Here is a 12,016-nt window from a genome sequence, read left to right as displayed (position 1 = left end):
CAGGGCACCAAAGTTGATAATATGAGAGAAGAGTTTTAAAAATCCTCTGGAGTCACAGTTGGTCATTACTTATCCTGTCAATCTTATGTAGTAAGTAGGGTTCCTTCCACTCCCTTCCGGATAATTGTGTTAAGTTATATTGTCTCAGTTACTAGCATATAAGCATCGAGAGGAAGGAGAATATGACCAATTGCCTCATATAGCATTTAGAGTATTGACAAGTATAAAAAGATGCTTAAGTGCTGGTCAGGACGATGTGTGGTAAATTTGTCCCCACATCATGGCACAGCTGACTGGCCCCAGAATGACATGGCTTCCTGTCAGCCCTACTCCCTGGCAGGTGTTGGAAGTTTAGGTAGTGGCATCCAATTCTATCGGCACTCCCTGGGACACAAGCCTGCTAAGATTTTCTTCTCATGAGGTAACACAGAGCAGAGTTGGGTGGCCTGAACTGACACCCCGGTTCTGTCACTTTCTTGTCACGTGACCCTATGCAAGAATTTCATTTTCTTAAATCTTACTTTTCCATCCAGTAAAATGAAAACAGAGATTCTTTTTCCTTTCTGCCTCACTAGGCTGTAATATAGGTCAAACAAGAAAAATTGTAGGAAAATGCTTCGAGGAACAGGTATGTACTAAAAATAATTCATTGAAGTAGCTAAGGATTTTGAGTGGCGTGTGCATGCGTATGAGACAGACAGAGACAGAGATAGAGAGAGTGAGATTGTTATGGGAACACAGCAGAGATAGACTGGTTTGGAGGACCTAGGCTTACTATTTTCTTATAATTTTAATGCTTTCTCCTCACTTTAGAGATCGGTGATTGGTCAATAATTATGGTTAAATTTTTAGCATCTACTTTGAATGCCTCCTGGGAAAACCACCAGTAAGTTACCGTTAGTCTACCGCATACTTCCTGAACAAAAGGAACTCATTCATCTCTGAATGTTTATCCAAGGCATGGGAAACTTGGTTTAATTCCTTAGATATCTGTGGTGTCATCAATTTTATCCAAATATTTAATCTAAATTCTATGTGCTGTCATTTCAGGATATTATGTCTGTTTTTCTCCTCATCAGTTAATCTATATAATAGCACTCTCTGGCTCATTCCATCCTTTTATATTTCTGTGGACAGTTACCACCTCAAATGTCTTCATTTTATTTCTGAGCCACTTCTCTTTTTCTTGTCTCAAAGGCCATCATTTGGAAATATTTATCACTTTTAGTTGGTCTCCTATGAAATCTGAAACACTTTTTCTCCACTTGTTTAAATTCAGGATCACAGCCCTTGCCAGTCCTTGCTCTATGAATCAAGGAAAAGGGCTCTTGTCCAAACTGCCTTGCCATTTTCCTATCACTGCCTGTACCCGCCTGGCTTGCCTAAAACAACACAAGGTGAGCAGGGAGGGAAGCACCTTCCTGGGATGAAGTGTCTCTTACCACAAAGACTTCACAGCAGATGCAAAGGCCACTGTTCTTGGTAAAGGCATGAGTAATGTCCAAGAGAGCAGGTCTTATCATAGGTCCCCCTGTTAAGACAATGCACTGTGGCCTGGAAATGGAGAAAAGAATATGTAAGAACTGGCCATTGCCAGAAGCCTATGAGCCAGAACAACCCCAGTGGAAATGGCAGGAATGGAGGGTTTGGCAAACTGGGACAATCTCTCCCCTAAATATTTTTTGGGTTTCTCATCAGAATTCTTGAATCATCCTACCTGTTCATCTTGCCATCTTTGTATTCTTAGTTCATTAGTGATGGCAAAAATGTGAAGTAAGAAAAAGGTAGTCCTGGGTTCCCCCTGTCTTTTTCTCTCCAGGCACTACCCTGTCCTAAATCCCCAAACAACCTGTCACTCTCCAGCTGGTATCTTCATGCTGCTTTCCTTCATCCTCCTTGCAAAGCTTGTTTTTTGGGGTTCCATTCAAAATAAGATATAACTAATGAAGAGTTTAAAATGTTACTTTTCCTAAGAGATTCAGTAAGCCACAGAACCTTAAGTTGAATGGAGACAGCACCAAGGATTAAGATGTTTGGGGGCATCTCTCTGAAATCACACCCTGAGATCACCTCTCTATCTCTGTGCATGGAAGGTGACACCCAACATTATGACGGTTTATAGCTGGGAGTGGGCATAGCTCAGAGTGGAAGAGAAGAACACTCATTCACAGAGATGTTGTTGGGAAAATGAGGCAGGTTTGTATGACTCTCTAGTCTTAGAATGTACCCATAAAGCATATCACTACTTGAGTGCATCTGTCTCCCCTAAAGGAAAGCCACTTCTAATGTGGAGTGACACCAGGATGCCTGAGAAGCCAACTTCACCTGAAATTTTTCACATGGTCTTCCACGGTGGTTAATTCCAGGGCGTTGTCTAATGCACTGACGTAGGAAAGAGCCTGTGTGGAGGAGCCCCAGTTCACGTCTGTGGACAACAGAAGAATTTGGCATCAAAAGCATTGACCTTCCCTCTGTATACTGTGACTAATTTTTATAAGCCATTGCCTTCTATGATTTTCCTTGGCTATGTCATCAGTGAGGAGTGCCCAAATTAGAGAAAACACAATGTAGTATTTCCTAGAAAGAGCATTGTGTCCTTCTATGAACACTTTATGAATTCTTAGAAGTGAGATGGCTCTTTCCCATTAAGGATCAGACTTTAAAGCTGCAGCCCCAGAAATTTTGCTTGGTGGGAGAGACTATGTGATAGCCACATTGTGAGTGGATAGACTTGGAAAAATGGTCAGCCTCTAAATAAATTCAAAAGGTCTTCACAAATTCTTGAATTGAAAAGAGTCATTTCTGTAGACATGGATCGTGTGCAGCCATCTTTATATTTTGAATAGTAAAACTGAACAGCTCAGGAATTCTTACTTTTTTGGGTATCCATGAAGAGGGTTCAGCAAGCATATTAATTTGATCTTTTAGGACCTAATCTTCATAATGAAGGAATTAAGTACTACCATCTCCTACCCCCTTTTTTTTCCCTACCCTTTTTTGAAAATAAATAAATAAATAAATATTAGATGGAACCTCCCCTCAGGAAGTCTCTGGTGGGAATGTACAGATTTACTCCAGATGGCAGATAGAGTAATCTCCCTAGTCTTGCTCAGAAGAGTCAAGGAAATGGTTGGGAATAATTACCTGGAGATAAAAAGGATTAATATTGCCTAAGGGTTGACTAGGTAATTAGCACCAGGTATTTAGCATACTTTAGATTATTTTATTGTAATAAAAATCCTACTAGTCAATTGGATATTTGCAAGTAAAAAAATGAACCTTTTACCATTCCTCACACCATATATAAAAATTAACTCAAATTGGATAATGGACATAAATTTAAAATGTAAAGCTTTAAACTTTCAGAAGAAATTTGTGACCTTGGATTAGGGAAAGATAGATTAGAAGCAAAAAACCAAATCATAAAAGCAAAAAATGATAAATTTGACTTTATAGAAATTAAGAATATCTGCTCTTCAAAACAAACTGTAAGGAAAATGAAAAGACAAGTCATAGTCCTGTAGAAAATATTTGCAAAACACATACTGCTAAAGGATTTGCATCTAGAATACATAAAGAACTCCCCAACTGCTATGATAAGAAAATAAACAACTCAAAAAAATGGGCACAAGATTTAAACAGACATTTGACTGAAGAAGATATATGGATGGCAAATAAGATGTTCATCATTAGTCATCAGGAAAATGCAAGGCAAAGCAAAATGATAGTACTATACATCTATTAGAACTTTTTTTTTTTTTTAAATCAACTGACTATACTAAGTGCTGACAAGGATGTGGAGCAATGAGGACATTCATTCATTGCTGGTAGGAATAAAAGATGACACTGCTTCTGTGGAAAACAGTTTGGCAGTTTCTTATGAAGATACATACTCTTACTTTATAGTCAGAAATCCCACTCTTAGATATCCCACTCCTAGAGAAATGAAAACAGAGGTCCACATTAAAGTCCTGTGTGTGCATGTTTATAACAGCTTCATATATAATCATCCCAAGCTGGAAACAACCCAGATGTCCATCAGCTGGCGAATGCATTTTTTAAAAATTTGAGATATATTCATACAATGAAATACTACTCAACATAAACGAACAAAACACTTACATATACAACAACATGAATGAATCTAAAAACATCATGTTAAGTGAAAGGAAGTATACACAAAGGCTACATACTACATGATTCTATGTAATATTCTGAAAAGGCAAAGGTGTAGTGACAGAAATCAGAACAGTGGTTACTAGGGGCTAAGTTGAGGTGAAGAGATCGACTACATAGGAGTGTAAAGGGAACTTTTAGTGATGATGGGAATGTCCTCTGTCTTGATTGTGATGGTGGTTACAAGACTGTTTAAGTTTGTCAAAACCTATAGACTGTACATCTAAAGGATGAATTTTACCATACATAAATTATGCCTGATGCATAAAGTAATAAAGAAAAACAGGAAAAAAATCCCTTCAAGTTAGTTACTTTCTCCTTTCTTCTCTCCTTTCTTCTCTACTTTCCTGTGCAGTACAGGTAAGGGACATATGAGGGTGGCTTGGGGCTGTCCGACTCCTGAGACCGGGGCTCCCTGTACCACAGCTTCAGTCCATCCTTCTCGTTGATTCTAAAGTTAACATCCGAAGTTCAGATAGAATTGAGTGATCTATGGCAGCCTCTTGTTGTTTACATATTCCTTAGCATGACATTTATGTTTCTTACTTATCTGGCCCCAACCTACTCTTCCAGGCTTACCTCATGCCCTTTCTCCTTAGCACACAAAAACTCCATCCATGTTACAGGCCTTGAAGCTTCCTACATATGCCATGTCTTTGCATGCCTTCTAACTCCACTCATGCTTCTCCTTCAGCCCAGAATAACCTTCCCAGGCTCTATCTGATTAAACAACCCCTAGTCTCTTGTCTTTTTTTTAAGTAGCTTATTTGTTCATTCAACAAGTATTTAAGTACCTACTGAGTGTTGGCTCTGGGAATACAAGCCATGAGCCAGAGGAGTCTTCCTGGACAACTCTAGTCAGAGCTAATCACTCTGTCTGCTCTTCTCAGTAATTTTCTCATGCCATGCATGGTACTTACTATATTGCATTATGGTTCGTTGCTTGTGTGGGGGTCAGTGAACTCCTTGAGGACAGGGACTATATCTTATTTATCAGGATTTTTAGAAGGCGATATAATGGAAAGAGTGTGGGGTTTGGTATCATACACTTTACTTAAAATGTCAACTCCATCACATCCTGTTACCTCGGCAAGTGGTCAACTCTTTTTTTTTTTTTTTTTTAAGATTTTATTTATTTGCGAGGGAGAGAATGAGAGACAGAGAACATGAGAGGGCAGAGGGCAGAGGGAGAAGCAGACCCCCTGCTGAGCAGGGAGCCCAATGCGGGACTCGATCCCAGGACTCCAGGATCATGACCCGAGCTGAAGGCAGTTGCTTAACCAACTGAGCCACCCAGGCGCCCCAGCAAGTGGTCAACTCTTTGAACTCCAGTTTCTTCATCTGTAAAATGGGTCTAATAATACCTAATGTATAGCATTATTGTGAGGATTCAATGAGGGCATGGTAAATAATAGGTGCTCAACATGGTTAGCTATCATTATGCTGTATTATATTATTAATATCCACTGTTCACACGGCACACCTAAGTACATAGGGGCTGCTCAGTAAACGTTTGTTGAATGAATGGTTAGTTAGGGAGTGCTTTCAAAAACCCCTCCTCTCATCTTACCTGGCTTCTTATAAGTCACGTAGAGGTAGAGGAAGAACTCAATGACATAGGTGATGACAGCTGCCCACCAGTTGATGACAAACATAACTGCACAGCACAAAATAGCTCCAAAAAGAGATACCCACATGTTGTAAATTCCATATGCAGGTCTCCATCCTGAAAGAAAAAAATATCTCGGTGCATATGAAAAACTTTCACACTATCACTTTATACCACCGCATATGATTCGCATGCAGGCAACAGTTTTTCCTAGAATAAAAATCAGAACTTTTGGGTCAAGCTCCCAATTCTGTTAGTTTTCTGTGATCTCAGGTCCCTGGCTTACGAAGGTACATCAAATAAGAATGCTGTAAAATACAGAAAACGTGTCACTTATGGCCTCTTCGTATGTCCTGCATGCCCCAGTTGTCTTCCCCGACTATGACACCTTAAGCTTCTGCTAGCGATACCATCAGGAGCTGAAAGGAGGCAGGAGAGATGAAAAGAGTGGGGTCTAGTGGGAAGGAGGGGGAGAAGCTCCTTGGTGGCCCAAGAAAAGAGGCAGTTAAGACAATGGACTTATTGTTCCCATGGAGAAGGCAGAGCATCATCAAAAGTCTAGCCACTAACTTCCTGCTAGCTCTGTCTTTACCTTAAGAGGATAGTACTTGCCCTCTCAGAAATAATAATCTATGGAAAAAGAGGGAGACGTTTTCGCCAATGGCTTCTTAAACCCAATGCATTAATAAGATTTTGCATTTTACAGTGAAAATATTTCTCACAGTTCATATATGCATGGGAGTGTCCCCTGTTCTATTAGTTTCCTGCCATGCAGAAGCTGGGAGACAGCAGCGCCGGCTGGGGAAGCTCTGATTTGAAGGGCATTTGGATGATGGGTGAAGTACATTTTAAATGTGGAGTTGCCAAAATACAACAGAGCTTTCCAAGTCTTCGGGAGGAATTTCTGAAATGGCTACAAGATGGAAATAGCACTTTGAGGACATCCCTGGAAATGCCCTTATTTTTCTGAGTCTGGCTGTGTGTGTGTCATTTCGTGGCTTTGTGTATCCACCTGTCTCTATGCGGTCTGCTATTTTTCCCCCTCTCTCTTTTTCTCTCTTCCCGTTTCTCTTCTTCCTTCCCACTCTTTCCCTTACCTACTCTATTATTTCACCTTGGTTTTTTTTTTTTTAAGATTTTATTTATTTATTTGACAGAGAGAGAGACAGAGAGAGAGGGAACACAAGCAGGGAGAGTGGAGAAGCAGCAGACTTTCTGCAGAGCAGGGAGCCTGATGCGGGGCTCGATCCCAGGATCCCGGGATCATGACCTGAGCCGAAGGCAGACATTTAACGACTGAGCCACCCAGGCGCCCCTCTTGTTTTTTTTTTTTTTTTTTTAAGATTTTATTTATTTATTTGATTGAGAGATAGAGAGCACAAGTAAGCAGAGCGGCAGGCAGAGGGAGAGGGAGAAGCCGACTCCCCACTGAGCAGGGAGCCCAACGTCAGGCTCCATTCCAGGACCCTGAGATCATGACCTGAGCTGAAGGCAGATGCTCAACCGACTGAGCCACCCAGGCGCCCTTCACCTTGTTTTTCGAAGATGAACATAACACGGCACGGAGGCACACATTTCTATGACTTGTGTTCACTGACTAGAACTTTCTGTTCTCTGCTTAAAAGAAGACAACACAACAGAAATAAAAATTCCTCAGTTATCTTCTGGAGCCTCGTGGCCTTGGGTGGACGAAAGCTTCCCTTCCATCCATATTTTGTCTTACAGGCAGCAGGTTTCCCGAAGGAGGCTCAAGACCACACAGACCACACAGAAATGTGTTCATATCCCTGATAAAGGCCCTCATGGTGAAGAACTTTCTGAAGGTCAATAGTGACGAGTATCTATTCTGGTGGAAAGGCAGAAGGAATTCTAATAGCCGATGAAAGCGAGGCAGAGGTGAGAGGTGGCGAGAGAGGGAAGGTTCTTTGGTGTGAAATTCTGCACCTCTTTCACCCACAGTCTGCGGAGGGCAGGGATGCCACCGGCTTCAGCACGAATCTGCATTGACTGCACTCAGCAGGTAATTATGGGAACTACTCATCCTTCTCTTTTGCACCATGGGCAGGAAACAAATTGATAGTAAGGAAGTTTCAAAAATATACATTTATTCCACTTCTGTGGTCACTTTCACCCTGGAAATAAATAGTGGGGTTTTTCTACTGCTGAAATAAATGTGGTTTCTCTTGCAATGAATAATTTATTGCCGCAGGAGAAAATTGACTTTATGGTTGGTCAAAAAGGCCATTGCTCAAATGATTCTTTTTCTATTTCAGAAGTCACCCCGCCCCCAACTCACCAAAATAAAGTGGATTATGCTGCCCACTAGGATATAAGGAAACATATAAACACAGATTGAGCACTTTTCACTGACTTATTTCATCTTATTGAGACAAACTAACTGTCTGCTTAGGCTTCTTTTAGCTTTGAAGAGTCAGCTTACCCGGAGATTTGGCATACGAGGCATGGAAGCAGGAGAAATTAATAAGTGCGTATGAGGCCAGGAAGAAGTTGGAGATGATGGGGGCGATGGTGTTCAGTTCCGCTGTGAAAGAAGCACAAGTGAGCATGTCCGTGTGAATGATGAGACCAGGGGCTGAACAGCTGTCAGAGCCTGGAAGCTTGACTTTATTTGGAAATTGAAAACATAGCTAGCATCTGTCAAAGTTTAAGAAGTTAGTGATTTTTCTTTGGGATTGCATTCATTTAAAAATATATTCTCAGCCAGGGTTTCCATAAAGCAAGGAGCAAGAAAACCTCCCAATGAGAGAAAATAGATGATAGACAAGACCTCTACCCAGCAAACATTCGAATGGGTGTGGGTGGAGGGTTTGGCGACTGGGCAGATGAAAAACTCCCCTGTCGCTCTTGCAGAGGTACCAAATCCTGCAATCTTTCTCTGCTGTGGATATAAGCAAAAAGCTCTACAGGGCAACAGATCAGTTAAATACCAGGGCACCCGAAATGCTTAATTGGAAATTTCTATACCTAACTTGCTCTCCCTGACTCACAGAACTCTTGCTAGTCCTTTCTTTTCTTAACATTTCTAGAGAGTTCTACCTGTCAAGGTTTGCCAAAAAAAATATTTACCCCAGTAGCTAAATATCTGGTATAATTTAATCCTAGCTGAATGGTTTGCTGTATAAGAAATAATTTAGTAACATTCTCATTTATCAACCTCAGTGATGCAAATGCAACTGGCAGCTGGGTGTGATTCTAGATCATAGATGCTAGCAGGGAAGTAGGCAAAAATAGCTGCCATGAAGCTCATGTACGTTGTTGTGAGTATTTTTAAGGATGATATTTAATTTATACAATTTTTTTTAACACTTTGGCTATTTGATCACATAAAGGCATTATAGGGGAATGATTTGAGGTCTTAAGTTATGTAATGGAAACATTTCTGTACATAATCACTTTTTGTTTAATTTTTTAAAAATCTAACAAACATAGTCATATCTTCCCCCTCTTCAACCTTGTAGAAATCTTAATGAGGATTCAGGAATTACAGTCACTTCCTGAGTTTATGTGATGAGGAGGAGCCTTTATTGTTTGGTGCCACTGCGCTGAGGAAGGCTCTGCCCTTCTAGACAGAGTTACCATGGCCTTGCGTTTTACTTATTTTCATCTGATATGTTCACCAGCAAAGGTGGCACCTTAGGGAGGAATGAGGAGTGTGCAGGCTGAAGTTGATGAATGTGCCTCTCCAAGATTACGCAACTATTTCTATATTGCTTAGGGAGAGGGAGCCGAGATGATAGTCTGGGCAAGGGGTTCTCAAACCTCAGTGGTCTACAGATCTCTTGAGGAGCTTCTATACATGCAGATTCCTTATCCCCTTATCCTCTCCGGGGTTGGGTCTGAAAAATCGACACATTAACAAACCCCAAGTGATTCTGATTCTGATATAGGCAGTCAATGGACCAACATTTTGTAAACGACACTTTAATTCTCCTGGTAGCTGCCAGGCCAGGAGATGTAGAGATAGGTGGCACCTGGGGAAGGCTCTGGAATTAGATGGTATCAGGCAGCTTGGAGGAAGGATTTGGGTTGCATTTGGTTGGATGGATTTCCAACATTCGGATTCAAAGAAGAGATTAAAGTCCAAAGTCTACCTCAAGTCCTCAAAGCCTGTCTGCACACAAGGATTCCTCATTTCCTTCTTAGACAGACTCCAATATTCCCAATTGGGATATTAAACAGAAAACAGGTAATTCCTCAAGCTAAAAGGAAAACCCTACCAGTAATCAGAAGAATTCTTTAGCTTTCAGTACGCACAAGAAAATCACGAACCAATAAGAATGAATGCCATGGCTATAAGGAAAGTGAGAAAGTATCCTCTCAGGGGTTCATTGTTTTTCCCATATCCCTTTGCAAAGAACTGCAGGGCTTTGTAGATGTTGTCCTTGCACAGAGCCTAGTGGAAAAGAAGAGGAGAAATTCGTCATTTATATCTATGCACAGTCATTTTCCCTAGGTGATTCAAACAAGAAGATTTGGAGAAAGATGAAGTGATACACAATATAGGCACAGGTTAACACAGCAGTTTATCATTCTCTATATTATTTGAATCGATCTTGACTATGTGGCAGACAGCATTTGAGCCAGATGCAAACGTTAAACTGTTTCAGAAAATGATGGAAAATGATGGCTGGTGAGAACGAGTATTTCAGCTTGATCCACGTTCAGTGGAAACGGACGTAGGGAGAAGCATGTGCTCTTGGCTTATGTCACCTGGAACACTTTGGGTGCGCTGACGAGGGAGGCCAGGGCTGAGGAGAGCGTTGCAGAAAAGATGCCGGCAGTGATGAGGGGGCCGAACCCTGACACCATGCTCATGACCTTGGGAAAAGATGTTCAAGTAAGGAGACTCATCCAACAGACAATTAAAAAACAAACAAAGCCAAAATCTTATGCAAATGCTTCCCCTTTTACTTTCCGTGATTTGGAATCTCCTTTATAAGCTAATTGCTTCTAACCAGATTCCAACCCCCTTGCCCTGCTTCATTCTCCAGTTCTTCATATTTGTTTTTTCAAAATGGAAATGGCCATTTTGTTGTCATTGTTTATGAAAATAGGAAATGCTCACCACAATACATCCAGAAGATACTGGAAAAAAATAAAGAAGGAAATGGTTTCAAGGATTTTGACAACATTTCCCCCCTTCTTTGGGGGCATATGTTTCTTTGACAATGGGAAATTCTATGGAGCAGAAAGTGGTATTTTAATAAGGTTTGGGGAGGGCTCAGCTGTTTCCCGGTCTTTTGAAAAGCTTTTGCCTTTCTTGTTCTTTCTGCATGTAGAGGCTTTTCAAACCTTTGCTTTCTCTGTGCTCATTAAATATAATTTTAGATCTGAGACATGATGAGATTCTATCAATTTAAGTCACATTTTGGAATAATGACTTCGGCTGAGTTCATTTCTCTTTGTTGGTTGTTAAAATAGATGAATGAAGCCTTCATGACAAATTTGCCTCTCCCTCCACTCACCAATCATTCAGACAAATTGATGTTTCAAGTTCCACAGTTTTCCCAACTTCTCTTGTTCCATTCCCCTCATTTACCTCCCCTTCTGCCACTCACAATTTCCCTCTTGGCCTTGTTTTCCAGGCACTCCAGGATCATGTCAGGGGCTTTCCCAAAACTGAGATCCATGCATGAAGTGCATTCCAAATACCAACTATCTAAGTCTCTCTTTCTCCCCACCATGAAATCTGGAACCATTGATTGGAAGATGCAATATGTCGGGTGGTAATCTTTCCCTGATGATGCAATTCATACAACTGCCTGTTCTCTCCCCACCACAGTAAATGTAACCACAGGATTTGCCACCACATAATGTCTAAGGAGCTCCCTCCCCTCACGCACGAATTGTTCCTTGCTGAATTCAAACAGACCAATAATTAATCAGTTGCAAGGTCAGAAGTTGCATTATTCTACACATGACTTTCTACAAATGAAACCTTTAAACCTGGCATTCTGACACCAGAGACATACAACTTACCTACACAAATAGCAAAAAGAAATAAACTTTTTTTTTCTGTTCAAACCTGGAAATTGTTCATCAGCCCATATTGACATGGTTCATGTCGACATCTTGAGAAGTCATAGCCCAACCCACAGGCTGCTGAACCATTGCAGTTCATCCCAGAAATGATGGTATCATTCATGCTTCCGGTGGCGTCTCGGACCACACAGGCCCCTGAGGAAACAACCGTGGCTCATCATTTCTTTA

At 41.0% G+C, this 12,016-nt stretch overlaps 1 protein-coding gene across 3 annotated transcripts in view; it reads right to left on the bottom strand.

Annotated features, from left to right (window-relative positions):
* SLC12A1 (solute carrier family 12 member 1) overlaps positions 1–12,016 on the bottom strand; it is an 86,464-nt gene that overhangs the window by 41,703 nt on the left and 32,745 nt on the right. For all 3 annotated transcript variants that reach the window (XM_034994855.1, XM_034994853.1, XM_034994854.1), the window contains exons 10-16: positions 11,832–11,983; positions 10,517–10,624; positions 10,076–10,199; positions 8,226–8,327; positions 5,747–5,902; positions 2,326–2,425; positions 1,443–1,554 (exon numbers count right to left, since the gene is read on the bottom strand). In XM_034994855.1, coding sequence (XP_034850746.1) covers positions 1,443–1,554; positions 2,326–2,425; positions 5,747–5,902; positions 8,226–8,327; positions 10,076–10,199; positions 10,517–10,624; positions 11,832–11,983 — 854 coding nt within the window. The remainder of the gene's footprint in view (positions 1–1,442; positions 1,555–2,325; positions 2,426–5,746; positions 5,903–8,225; positions 8,328–10,075; positions 10,200–10,516; positions 10,625–11,831; positions 11,984–12,016) is intronic.

Source organism: Mirounga leonina, unplaced genomic scaffold (genome assembly GCF_011800145.1).
Source record: "Mirounga leonina isolate KUSES-001 unplaced genomic scaffold, KU_Mleo_1.0 Mir_91, whole genome shotgun sequence".
NCBI classification, from domain to species: Eukaryota; Metazoa; Chordata; class Mammalia; order Carnivora; family Phocidae; genus Mirounga; species Mirounga leonina.
This window is presented reverse-complemented; position numbering and strand designations above follow the sequence as displayed.